Consider the following 13,270-nt stretch of genomic DNA (forward strand, 5'->3'; position numbering starts at 1 on the left):
AGTGTGTGCATGTGTGTGCAACTAGAACAATAACATAGCATCAACACCCAAACGGGAGACAATCAACAGCAGCAACAACAACAACAATATCAACAACTCAAAGCGCGCGTCTGTGTGTGTGTGTGAGACTGAGTGAGTCTGCGTGCGTGTGTGTGTGCGTGTGTAGAAAGTGCGCACGTCAGGCGTTGGCTGTCTGTTGTCGCAATCGCAGTCACAGTCGCAACCATGTCCAGAAATACGTTGACCACGTTAACACACATCGGCAACCAAACAACATCGGTGACCAACAGCAGCAACAGGAGCAGCAACAACAACAGCAGCAACAACGACACACGCACCGGAACCCTGACGCACCTCATGGAGGAGCACCATCAACAGCAGTCACATCCGGGCGCCGCTGGTCGTGCCGGCCTCATCTCCGATGGCGCGGAACGTTTGCGACGACAGGGCAGCCGTCTGCAAACCTCGAGATTTGCTTGCATGCGCTGCTGCGGCAATTTTCTGACACATCTGGTGCGGCTGCGCAGTACGCCCGAGGAGCTGGAGCAACGCTACAAATCCAAAGAGATCGATCGCTTCTTGGAGAAGGAGAAGCACACGTTTCGACGGCAGGTAAGCAAAGCTTTAGCTTCTCTTTTTTTTATCATTTGTGGTTGGGGGCAGCAACAGTCACATTCCGTTTAATTAAGTAATTAGTATTAATTTGCTTGGAGAGCGAGATAGAGAGAGAGAGAGAGAGCAACACACACACTCACACAGCACACGCACAACATTCATCCGGTTGTTTGTGGCCCGCATGGGCCGCCCAGGCAAACAAATGAAACATCAGACGAATTTTCACTTTTCGTTATTGTTGCTTTTGTTGTTATTGGGCTTGGCGCTGGCTATGGCTCTGGCTCTGGGTTTTTATTGTTGCATCATTTAGGCAATCATTGCAACAACAGCAGCAACAAATACAAGAAAGATCAGCAAGCCGAAAATTGCATACACTTGCAGTAGAGAGTAAAACTGGCCTAAATAAATATATATTTAGTTAGTTAATCCACACAAATAAACAGGTAGGCAGACAGTTTATCGTGACTCGGTTGATAAAAAAAATAGTCTTATATATACAAATGGTTATTATACCTTCGACAGTTTATCTTGACTCGAATACATCAATATTTAATGTGAAATCGAAAGTTTATCTGATGAAAAATATGTCCTTACAGAACAGCTTAAACCTGGCGCACAAAAAATATTTATTTTGTTACTCATTTTAAAAGCTAAAAAGTACCCACAGAAGCAAACAGATAAACAGACAGAAAGACATGACTAACTCGTCGCGGCTCCCAAAAAAATATATATTTTATATCTATATTTATTTATTTAATGTCGACTAATATTTGAGAAATACAAAAAATAAAAATGAATTTAATTCAATTACAAATAAAATAAAATATTCAAATTTACATAAAAAAAATCATAAGAAATAAAATAAGATTTGTGGGTGTATTTAAATGAAAAATAGTTCAAAATTTGTTGCATGAATTCCGCAAAACTCAGAGAAAAAAACCAAAAAGACAACAAAAAAATAGAAAATGTTATTCACGAGATAAAACTTTTAAAATTAAGACTTTAATTAAAAGAATTCGAAATAGATGACTCTGAATTAGTTATATGACAAAGTCTATTGTAATCATAACAGAGCACTTGAAAGGCTTCTTGCATATGGATATAAGTATAAATATAGCATCGACTGATGGTTAATATGGCTTCGAAGAAATATCCACTTGAAGTGTGATTAACACATTTCACGCCCAAATTATAATAGCCACTTGAAGGGCATACAAAAATCTTGTTCACACAAAAAGGCATTCAATTAACAGCGTCTTTGTTGCAGTTGTTTCTTGTGCGTTGCGTGTGTTTTTTTTTTATTTTTATTATTATTTTTGTTGGTCTTTGTCGGTCAAGGTTTCAATTTCGCACGTACTTAATGCAATACTCTTTGATGATACATTCACACACTCACCAATTGTCTGACTCAATAGGTGAAACTGTTGCTCCTGGGCGCTGGCGAGTCGGGCAAGTCAACGTTCCTCAAACAGATGCGCATCATACACGGCGTCAATTTCGATCCGGAACTGCAGCGCGAGTACCAATATGTGATATACCAAAATGTTATACGAGGTATGTAATAAACCATATAAATATATATGTAGATAACGCAACTAATGCAATTTCTATGCAGGTATGCAAGTCCTCCTCGATGCACGCGAAAAGTTGGACATCTCGTGGGGCAACGATGGACGCGAACAGGATGCCAACGATGCCAAATTAATGGAATGCAATGCAATAGAGGCAACCAGATTCGTTGAATATGCCCCGCTCATTAGGCGACTGTGGCAGGATCGGGGCATAAGGCGCGCCTACGAGCGACGACGCGAATTTCAAATTGTAAGCATAGCAAAATTTGTATAATTTAACAGAATTATTGAAAGTATTGAATTTGTGATTTATTGTGCCAAATTGTTGGACAATATTATTCGAATCAAAGTAATTGTTGTTTAAAAAGATTATAGCTTAAGCTAGAAGCTATTGAACCATATAGAAAAGTCTTTTTTTATATATCTATGGAAAAGTTTTCTATACGTTTATTTTTGTATATTGAGTACAAATGTAAATGTAAATTTACATATAAAAGTATCTGCATATCTTGTTACTAATGTACTCTTTTGACTAAAAGAAGTGTATATTTACAGCTTTTCGATTTATATATATTTTGATGCATACCCCTTATCACATTTGTTTACTTTACACCTTACAGAGCGATTCGGTCAGCTATTTTCTAGATGAAATCGAGCGGCTGGCGAAACCGGATTATGTGCCCACACACAAAGATATACTGCACTGTCGGCGAGCAACCAAAGGTGTCTACGAGTTTTGTGTCAAAGTACAGGTAAGTTTCTGCCATGGAGATACAATTAAAATTGTGCATATTAATTGAGTTGCATACTTTGATTTTGTAACAGAACATTCCATTTGTGTTTGTCGATGTGGGCGGTCAGCGCACACAGCGCCAAAAGTGGACCAGATGCTTTGATACCTCAGTCACATCGATTATATTCCTAGTGTCCAGCTCGGAGTTTGATCAGGTGCTTGCCGAAGATAGGTGAGTATTTTAATAACAAACTATATACTATGTATGTATGATATTGATTAATGCTTTTTAATTTCAAGGAAAACGAATCGTCTGGAGGAGTCCAAGAATATTTTTGATACCATTGTGAACAACAATACCTTCAGAGGCATTTCGATAATATTGTTCTTGAACAAGACCGATTTGCTCGAACAGAAAGTACACAATCCAGAGACTGATATACGCTGGTACTATCCACAATTCAGTGGCAATCCGCACTTGCTGCTCGACGTCCAGAACTTCATGCTGCAAATGTTTATGAGTGTGCGACGCACGAGCAGCACCAGCCGGATCTATCATCACTTTACCACTGCCATAGACACGCGCAACATCAACGTGGTGTTCAATTCGGTGAAGGATACGATACTGCAGCGCAATTTAAATGCTCTGATGCTGCAGTAGCCGCATCCCCAGTAGCCATCATCATCCTGATCACAATCCACAAACACACACGAATCTCGCGCCAGCTCTGGCAAACACTGTCTACCATACAAATATTTACATGAATATATATATACCATATATATATATGAACAAAACGAAAGTGCCAGGCTGTCAGGAATGTTAAATTTTGTGAAGGGCCGACCCCAAATTTGTTGTTAACTTTTTAAAATGGTTTAATTATTCATAAATTTTGTATTAAATGAAATTATTATATATATACAAGCATATATATATATATTAATTTTTAGCATTTACATGTATTATTATGTATTTTATTTATGCATAAATGTATATAATTTATTGTGTATGTGTTCGTGTGTGGCCCGCTAACAACAGACTTTAATGCTACCCAAAAAAAAACTAACAGCAGCTACATATTTTCATATCATTATTATTAATATTATTATTATTATACTTATGCCCTTTTGCTACTATGACACTATACAAGGATATTTACAATATATATATACCTATATATATCTAGCCAATACATGCACATACATATCTATTTATATATACACACAATATATATATATACACCTATATATTTTTTTAGAGTTGAATGTCGAAAGCATATACATATTGTAGTTTATACAAAATGAAAAGAGAGCTTAATATTAAGCATGAAATTTTCTCCTAGAGAAAAGTCAGCAAACGACAAATGTACCAATTAAAGGATACCAATATTTAATAAATGAAAAAAAACAAATAAAATAAACAAAAAACATTTATACTATATTTATTGTTTAAATAATAGAATAATTGTTCACTCTGGCCCATTCCCAAAAATAGAACAGCTTTTGCCTGAGTCAGTTTCACATTCACATTTAAAACTTTATTTAATTCATTTAATTACAAAGTGAGTTATTTTTATCTTTGACGTTATCTCATATTCAACTACATATGTGTTTAATTTTTGGAATGTCATAAAATCGCCTTAATAAAGTAAGTATTGCTCAAAAAATTATAATAAATACGCATTTGTAAAAATATATATATATGTATATATATAAATGCATTTAAAAATATACAATTAATACATAAAAATGTGCATTAAATTAAAGCATAAACTTGTGATGCTCGCATTGCATATCCCGATCCAGTTACAGATCAATAACAGATAATACTAAATAAGAAAATCATGAGGCGTACTAAGAACTACACATCCAATGGAGTTTTTTTTTAACACAAATCTTTAGCATCCTTTTAGTCAATCAGTTGCATATCAGCTGCCAGTTGTCCCTGTTTCCCCGTGTGTGTCATCGCTCAGCCGGCTTGACTAGTGTTGGGATTAGTGTTGCTGCTGCTGCTGCCCCCGCAGCAATTGCTCTGCGCTGCTTTGGCACTAAAGCTGCCCAGGCCAATGGAGCCGCTACCCTCGGACTGACGCTGTGCAGCCGCCGCTGCAGCAGCACTGCTCCCATCCTTGCTGCGCGCCTGACCAATCAGCTCGGCGGCAATCTCATAGAACAATCGTTCCACGTTCTCAGCCTCTTTGGCGGACGTTTCCAGGAAGTACATATCATGTTGTTTGGCAAACTCCTCACCGATTTGGGTGGGTATTTCACGATCATCACGATCCGTCTTGTTGCCGACCAGTATCTTGAGGACCTTTGAGTTCGCATACTCCTGGATCTCACGCAGCCAGTCGGGCAAACAATCGAACGTGGGCTGGCAGCTAATGTCATAGACAAGGATCAGCGCATGGGCCGATCTGTAGTAACTTTGTGTGATCGAACGGAAACGCTCCTGTCCGGCAGTATCCCAAATTTGCAGCTTTATCTTCTCGCCCTCGACCTCAACGGTCTTGATCATGAAATCGACACCAATTGTGGCACCCTGGCCGGGTGGAAACAAGCCCTGAGTGAAGCGACGCACGAGGCATGTTTTGCCAACGCCCGCATTGCCAACGAGCACAATTTTGAATAGGAATTTATAGTCCTCCATTTGAAGCGAGTGAGAGACTCGTCAGCCTGTGTGGAAAAATTACACTTTAGTATACATCGTTTTTTTTTATAGCTAGTTAATTTCGACACACCTTAGTCAGCGACGCGTAGCGTAAGCGAATTGTATGTGTGTGTGTGTGTAATGGGGGATGGTTTTGTGGAGTCTAGACCCGAGAGTGGGGAAGTTTCACCCGCAGATGCAGCTTAAGCCACACACAAACACAAGCAAACACACACACACAGCACGCAATTAAATATAGTTTACGCAATTGCCCCCTCCCCTACCCTCACCTGTAGCACACACGCAAGCTACGTATGCGGTCTAACGGTAAACGTTACCGTTGCCGTCGCCTCCGAGGCTGCTGCAGCACTTGGTCTTTTGCTTACTTGTCGAGACGCTGCTGTTATTGGTGATGATGACTCAACAATTAGATTTGCCAGCAATGTTTGCTTCGAATTAGCTCGTCTTGTTTATTCCTTAGCGCCATTCAATCAATTTTACGGCACACGTTACGAATTATGAATTTAATACGTCAATTGCATGCCAACGACAACAAAAAAAATCGCAAAAGCCAAAATTTCGCTGCGTATATGTAAATATAAACAAATCGATTAATCTGGCAACGATCTGGCAACGCCATTGAAGTGAGCCAGCATGCAAGCTGTGCAAATATTGAGCAAATATTGAAACGGCAATAATATTGATTCAAGTGTGAAATAAATTGTATATACGATATTTAAATGTGTATGTATGTATTTATATGCGGTACATTATTTATTTGCCCTTTATTTTGGTTTAATGTGAGCTTAGAAGTATCGATACTTGTGTGAGTATCGATGTACGATAATTATCAACCCTGCAGCAACACAATATAGTCGGCCACGCTGTGGAAAAAATCTCAACAAAAAAAATTAAGGAAAATTGTATTTGCCAAACAAAAAGAATTGAAAAGAAAGTTCGTAAGTGAGCCATCGAGTTGTGCTGTGTGCATACCAACAACAACAACAACAATTTTGGTTTCTTCAAACCGTGCTAGACAAAACTAGACTAAGGGCGACACTTCCCCCTTCCCCCCGCTGTTCCAACAACAATTCAACATGGCCGAGGACTTTGATGTCGAAGCAATGCTGGAAGCGCCGTATCAAAAAAACGTAAGTGCATCAAATTTGATTGCATATAATTTAAGAGCAAACGGTTTGTACAAAACAATAAGTTATCATTGTAACAACGGTATATTTATTATTTATATGAATGTTTGTATACTTCTCTTCTAAATAGACACCCACAAGCGCGCCGTGTGTATTATGTACGTACGTATTTATGTATGTATGTATTTTTTTTTAAAGTCTGCAGACACAAGCATACACACAAACACATGCACGTACACACATTGGTCACCTTTGTGTGTGTAGGTGCGTGTGTGTGTGTGAGCACTGCATGCAAAGTGGCTGTCTCGAATCGATTTTTAACCCAATTTCCCATGCAATGCAATCGACTATCGACAAACGCATAGGGCAAAAGTCGGCCGGTGTTTCTTAAACACCTCTGTTTTTTTTTTATACTAGACGCCACCCATCTGTGTGTGTGTGTGTGAGACATGAGACATTTTTTTTGTATAGTTTATTCCGGCAAATCAAATGGGGCTCGTTACTTAAACGTTTCAGTTTATCTAATCTTTTCAAAGTGTAAGAGATAAACAATGTTTAAATAGGTTTAAAATTAAATTAAAGTATTTAACAGTAAATATGATGGAAGATGTATGTGTGTGTCTGTAAGTATGTGTGTGTGTGTGTATTGAAATTGATTTGCAGTTGATGGAAGAGCATATTGAATTTCAAATGCACTTGGGAACATTATTCAAGCTTTGCCTCACTTTGTAAAAATTTGTTCTCTAAATGGAAAATGACATTTGATATGGTTGCTCTCCTTTCCGTCTATCTCTCTTTCTCTGTCTCTTTCTATGCAAAATGTGCAAATGAATAAAAAATATATTTAAAAAAATATCACACTACCAAAAAAAAAAAAAAACAACGCAAATAATTCAAAGAAAAAAGCGAGAATAATTCTTAAGGGTGAAATGTCTTTGCAGAAATCGTATAAGCTCAATATTGTTGCTAGTGATTGTTTTGGTCATTCTAAACACAAAAAGCTGGAGACCATTTGGTAAGTTTTGAATGTGCCAGAAACTGCGTAAAAAAAAGAAACTAAAAACAAAAAAAATAAAACCAAAACATATCTAGGCATTTATTGTTTTCTGTATGATTTGTTTCTGTTTTTTTCTCCATACCAAAAAATAAAAAAAAAATCAATCAATGAAAACTGAACGTGCACTAAATTTCAGATAAACTCTTCTACCTATTGTCTGGGGCAGCAGGCAGCACAACTACTACTCTCACTACTCACAGACAGACAAGAATGAAAGAAAGAAAGTCTCACAAGTCCACTTCACTGCTCTTTCAGGAGTCGAGTCTGAAAAAACCAAAAAGCAAAAAAAAATGCCCAAATATAAAAATGAATACAAAAACCACTTATCAAATTCAAAAAAACGTAATAAGCAAAACTTTAAACTATTTCTCACTACACAACAATTATATATATAACTCTAACTTATATCTATATGTATATGTATATATGTCCATATATAGACGAGAGAGCGCCTGCGATCTGAGGTGTCCGCAAAATAGTCAAACCAAAACCAAAAACAAAAAAGAAAGAAAAAGGCCAAACCAAAAGAGCAACCAACCCAACCAAACTAGCCAATAACTATACCCAAAAAAAAAAAAAAACGAAAGGAAGAGAATAATTGCATAATTTGAGTATGGAGACATTTCGCCGTGAACTGCTTACAACTGTTCTTACTTTGTGTGTGGTACAGCCAACTACTCCTATCCAGTATAGGTACTATATATAATATATCATTTATATATATATATATATATATATATATATATATATATATATATGAGTGTACTACAACTACTATATAGGTCTACTAATCGCATATGTATCACTTTTATATTACTACTACTGCTCTATTGCTATAAATTGGCAATGATCTGTAAGACGATCATTGTTGACTTAAGCATTTCTATTTTATATACTTGCAGATACCAAAAAATTTAACTAATTTACTTTGATTTGCTTTCTCTTATTCAAAAAAAAAAAAAACAAATACCCCCCAAAAAAAATATGAAAATCAAAAAATATCTAAACAAATTTGTAAAATGAATACAACAACAACTACAACAACAACCAACCAACAACAACAACCGACAACGACAACATCAATGAAAAACAACCGTTAACCGTAACGTGTGCGAATCCAACAACGAAAAACCAAACGCTCTGTTTGTGTGCGTGTGTGTCTCTCTCTCTCTCTCTCTCTATCACTTTCTATCTATATCTCTGTGTGTGTGTGTTTGTCTGTGTGTCACTCTCAATGTTCACAAATTGAAATCCAAAAATTCTATATATATGTACAACATATTATTGCTTGCGAATTCCAAAACTCTCCCATGTCCACAACCCAAAAACAAAATCAACCACAACCAACCAAAATACCAAAAAACCACACACCCTGTATCTGTAGAACGTCAGTGCGGGCAGCACGGGACGTGGAGGACGCGGTCGCAGCAGCGGCGGCAGTGAGAGCGCCGGACACGATGACAACGATGAAGATGAACAACGCTATGCGAATAGGGAAAACGGTACTCGCTCCTCGAATGGCAGCAAAAAGCGCAGTCACCGATCACGGTAAGTCCATTTCACTCCTCAAATTAATCGGTCAAAAGTTTCCAGTTTCATTAACAACCCAGCAGCGAAAGACAGAATGCAATTCGTAGTGCGTACTATTCACAGTTTTCATATGCACAATGTGATGGGTCGGAATCTACACTCCTGGACATTAAAATAGGTGTAAAAAAAATATAAGAAATATCATGTTCAATATACAATATATTAATTTTCAATTGGTAGCTGAAATTGTTTCTCCATGAATGTCAGGAGTCTCTGGCTAATTTCTTTGTTAAAAGTTCAAATTGAGCTGGCCAGTGAATGAGGCGCGAGCGGCATAAAATTAAGAAAACTTTCATTTTTCTATTGATTTTTTTTTGCTAAGGGTAATATTTGCATATACTCAGTAAATAAACGCTTAACTGAGCTATCGAAAAATATTAAATGAGTCAAGAACATCACTACAGCGCCAAGGATAGAAGATGAAGCGTCATATCTATTTTACTGTCCAGATGTGTATATTCGAAATGTAGTTCTATATATTCAAAATATGTAACGTTTACAATATATACAATTTGCTGACTTATTTTTGGACTTTCAATATGAACATAAATATACATTTTATATAGCAAAAAAAAAAAAAGAAGCAAAGTTGCGCTTGCGCAATAATTAAAAGAGATAATGAAACCGATAAGAAATCAACACATATAAGAAATATGTAATAAGACAAGATTGTGTCGCAGCATAAAAGAGCATTAGTTGGTAGTCAATTACATTGTATGCATTCTGTAATAAGAACTAATTCAGTAGTTCGCTGCTGGGAAATTAACGAAAATAGCTTTTAAAAAAAATACGTTTTACAACATTCTTTCCATTTTACAATACACACAGCAGTCGCAGCGGATCGCGTGATGCTAAACACAGACGCTCCAAGGATCGGGAACGCGAAAAGGAGCGCAGTAACTATCGCGACAAGGACAGGGACAGGGGGGACAAGGACAGGGATAGGGAACGGGAACAGCGCGAACATCGCTATAACCATCGCGATGGCAAACGCAGCAGTCGCTCGCGCGACGAACACCGTCCCAGCGATGAGAGCAGCAGCAGACGCGCCAGCGGACGCAGCGAATCGCATCGGGATCATCCCTCACGAGATCGTCGCGGCAGCAGCAAGACAAGCAACCTGGAACGCAAACGCAGTCGTTCCCGGGACAGACGTCGACGCAGTCGCTCTCGCGACACGCAGCGCAAGCCACGCATCAGTCCAATACGCGAACGTCGACGCAGTCACTCGCGTTCCAGAGACACCAAGTAAGTGAAGATATTGAGAATTTGAATACCCTGTAAACCCATTGAAAATTTTACAATATTATAATGGTTTTTTGCAAATGTATGTAAGAGACAGACGGAAGCAGCTCCGTCCACATAAATTATATATATCTTCTTGATCAGCATCAACAACCGAGTTCATATAGGTATTTCCATCAGTTCGTCCTTCTGTCCGAGGCTGTAAGAACTTGGAATCTGGAATATAGTTTGTCGTCTATAATTTATCGATAACAGCTTTCGTTTCTCCAATATCGACATATATTTTCGACTCGGATATATATTTTGACATAATTTTAAAGGCTTCTAATTTATATATTTATAATGGCATTTTATTGATCAACTTGATCAATTGCCTATATGTCTTTATGATCGGCTGAGTAGCATCCAAATTATAGTGGAAAATGTGATTTCAGTTCGGACTTGTTTTAATACGATTTTTTTTTACTCTTCATTTCCTTGTCGGCTTTAAAAAATTAGAGCAGAGCAGAGGGAAATTTGTCAATAAAACTAGAAAATATATTTAGCACCTGGGTGCAGGGTATTTCGTAGTCGACTACAGGTTAATCTTGTAATAATCGTTTTTATTTTTATCATCTGCAGCAGTCGCCGTCGCACCAGCTACTCACCGCGATCATATGGCGGACGTGGACGTGGCGGTGGCGGTGGTAATGGTGGCGGTGGAGGTGGTGGCACTGGCAGTGGCAGATCACCGCCGAATGGCGTCGGGGATCGTACACCGCCCACCGAGCTGAGTCCCGAGGAGCGTGATGCACGCACCGTTTTCTGCATTCAACTGTCGCAACGTGTACGCGCCCGCGACCTTGAGGAGTTCTTCTCCAGCGTGGGCAAGGTGCGAGATGTTCGACTGATAACGTGCAACAAGACTAAACGCTTCAAGGGCATCGCCTACATTGAGTTCGAGGATCCCGAATCTGTTGCTCTTGCCCTGGGCTTATCCGGCCAGCGGTTGTTGGGTGTACCGATCATGGTGCAACATACCCAGGCCGAGAAGAATCGTTTGCAGAGTGCACCGCCACCGTTCCAACCCAAGTTGCATACGGGTCCCATGCGCCTCTATGTGGGTTCGCTCCACTTCAACATCACCGAGGACATGTTGCGCGGCATCTTTGAGCCCTTTGGCAAAATCGATGTCATCCAGCTGATCATGGACAATGAGACGGGTCGCTCCAAGGGCTATGGCTTTATAACGGTATGTACGCCATATATGATTATAAATCTATGTATTAAATGTTATATATGTTCTTTGTAGTATCACAATGCTGACGATGCCAAGAAGGCACTGGAACAATTGAATGGTTTTGAGCTCGCCGGTCGTCCCATGAAGGTGGGCAATGTGACCGAACGGCTGGACATGAACACCAGCTCGCTGGACACTGATGAAATGGATCGAAGTGGCATTGATCTCGGCGCTACGGGACGATTGCAGCTCATGTTTAAACTTGCCGAGGGTGCGGGTCTGGCTGTGCCCCAAGCTGCAGCGAATGCGCTGCTGGCGACGGCACCTCAACCGGCGCCGATGCAACATGAACAGCAGACACCATCGATAGCGACACAGTGCTTTATACTGTCCAATATGTTTGATCCGCGCACCGAAACGAATCCCACCTGGGACACTGAGGTGCGCGACGATGTGCTTGAAGAGTGCACTAAACATGGCGGCGTGTTGCACATACACGTGGACACCGTCTCGGCAACGGGCACCGTTTACGTTAAGTGTCCTAGCACGGCGACGGCTGTGTTGGCTGTGAACTCGCTTCACGGACGTTGGTTTGCCGGACGTGTCATAACGGCGGCGTATGTGCCCCTCATCAACTATCACTCCATGTTTCCGGATGCAATCAGTGCCGTCGACTTGATTGCATCCACGCGCAAGAACACCGACGATTAATGGAGCTCATAGTTGGTGGATGGATGATTGATGCGATATCGAGCATCAGCATCAAAATATATATTGTTATTATTCGTTAAACAAAAACAATTTAATTTTGTCATAATTGTAACATTTTTTTGAAAGACTCCGAATTTTATGTAAATGGTCCGCAAGCTGAATGAAAAATGGGGCACATCCAAATACAATTACATTACAATTAAAGATATATATACATATATATCATATAATTAGGCATTCCTAACACGCCAAAAACAAAACAAAAATCATTTGGATTTTAACTCAAAACTATTTGCGAAAAAAACCTCCCAACTTATCAATTTATATATTTTTTCCTTTTTTTAATGCGTAAATAATTTAGACAGCGCTACATATTTACAAATGTAAAATGCTATGTAAACAACAAAAGAAACATATTTTGTAGACAAAAAAAAACATCAAAAATAAAAATCCGATTCAAAAATTTTGATTTTTCAATTACTAGCAGGGCAAGGAATTTTTAATATATCCATAAGAGGCAATGTGCACATATTTGATTAATCTGTGTATTAATATATTAAGAATTTTTAACAAGCAAAATAAATTGAAAGCGCTAAATACTTGAAATATCGGTATATAGTCAATCGATATTTCCCAAAAATCGGAAGTTACCACCAAACAAACCCCGATACATCGATAAAAGTTGTCAGGTGACAATCGCTTGGTTGTCCATCTTCAGTGTGCGCAAGAAG

General features: G+C 38.8%; 3 protein-coding genes across 6 annotated transcripts; 2 read left to right on the top strand and 1 right to left on the bottom strand.

Annotated features, from left to right (window-relative positions):
• The first annotated feature begins 112 nt into the window (after positions 1-112).
• LOC6566635 (guanine nucleotide-binding protein subunit alpha homolog) lies at positions 113-4,115 on the top strand. Its single transcript, XM_001992816.2, has 6 exons — positions 113-612; positions 2,031-2,169; positions 2,231-2,436; positions 2,807-2,938; positions 3,012-3,151; positions 3,220-4,115. The coding sequence occupies exons 1-6, from the start codon at positions 226-228 to the stop codon at positions 3,578-3,580; spliced, it is 1,365 nt and encodes a 454-aa protein (XP_001992852.1). The 5' UTR covers positions 113-225; the 3' UTR covers positions 3,581-4,115.
• Positions 4,116-4,439: 324 nt separating this feature from the next.
• On the bottom strand, positions 4,440-6,135 carry LOC6566636 (ras-related protein Rab-30). Of its 3 annotated transcripts, none has more exons than XM_032739236.1 (2): positions 5,956-6,135; positions 4,440-5,595 (listed from the first exon to the last, which is right to left on the bottom strand). In XM_032739236.1, the coding sequence occupies exon 2, from the start codon at positions 5,567-5,569 to the stop codon at positions 4,889-4,891; it is 681 nt and encodes a 226-aa protein (XP_032595127.1). In that variant the 5' UTR covers positions 5,570-5,595; positions 5,956-6,135; the 3' UTR covers positions 4,440-4,888. The 3 variants fall into 3 exon arrangements, with proteins under 3 accessions (XP_032595127.1, XP_001992853.1, XP_032595128.1); XM_001992817.2 differs by having other exon boundaries at positions 4,654-5,595; positions 5,860-6,119; XM_032739237.1 differs by lacking the exon at positions 5,956-6,135 and adding an exon at positions 5,661-5,790 and having other exon boundaries at positions 4,654-5,595.
• A 305-nt stretch (positions 6,136-6,440) lies between these two features.
• On the top strand, positions 6,441-12,989 carry LOC6566637 (RNA-binding protein 39). 2 transcript variants are annotated; one of them, XM_032739228.1, is made up of 6 exons: positions 6,499-6,528; positions 6,606-6,720; positions 9,159-9,322; positions 10,193-10,612; positions 11,231-11,840; positions 11,901-12,957. In XM_032739228.1, exons 2-6 carry the CDS (start codon positions 6,667-6,669, stop codon positions 12,537-12,539), a joined length of 1,887 nt encoding a protein of 628 aa, XP_032595119.1. In that variant the 5' UTR covers positions 6,499-6,528; positions 6,606-6,666; the 3' UTR covers positions 12,540-12,957. The 2 variants fall into 2 exon arrangements, with proteins under 2 accessions (XP_001992854.1, XP_032595119.1); XM_001992818.2 differs by having other exon boundaries at positions 6,441-6,720; positions 11,901-12,989.
• Positions 12,990-13,270: the final 281 nt, after the last annotated feature.

Source organism: Drosophila grimshawi, unplaced genomic scaffold (genome assembly GCF_018153295.1).
Source record: "Drosophila grimshawi isolate 15287-2541.00 unplaced genomic scaffold, ASM1815329v1 contig_1377, whole genome shotgun sequence".
NCBI lineage: Eukaryota > Metazoa > Arthropoda > Insecta > Diptera > Drosophilidae > Drosophila > Drosophila grimshawi.

Excerpts from the sequence above, each read along its gene's own strand:
- LOC6566635 (XM_001992816.2), top strand. The coding sequence starts at position 226 with ATGTCCAGAAATACGTTGACCACGTTAACACACATCGGCAACCAAACA. Across the intron at positions 2,170-2,230 it reads ATACCAAAATGTTATACGAG|GTATGCAAGTCCTCCTCGAT; the intron begins GTATGTAATAAA and ends ATTTCTATGCAG. Across the intron at positions 2,939-3,011 it reads AGTTTTGTGTCAAAGTACAG|AACATTCCATTTGTGTTTGT; the intron begins GTAAGTTTCTGC and ends ATTTTGTAACAG.
- LOC6566637 (XM_001992818.2), top strand. The coding sequence starts at position 6,667 with ATGGCCGAGGACTTTGATGTCGAAGCAATGCTGGAAGCGCCGTATCAA. Across the intron at positions 6,721-9,158 it reads AAGCGCCGTATCAAAAAAAC|AACGTCAGTGCGGGCAGCAC; the intron begins GTAAGTGCATCA and ends CTGTATCTGTAG. Across the intron at positions 10,613-11,230 it reads TCGCGTTCCAGAGACACCAA|CAGTCGCCGTCGCACCAGCT; the intron begins GTAAGTGAAGAT and ends TATCATCTGCAG.
- LOC6566636 (XM_032739236.1), bottom strand. The coding sequence starts at position 5,569 with ATGGAGGACTATAAATTCCTATTCAAAATTGTGCTCGTTGGCAATGCG.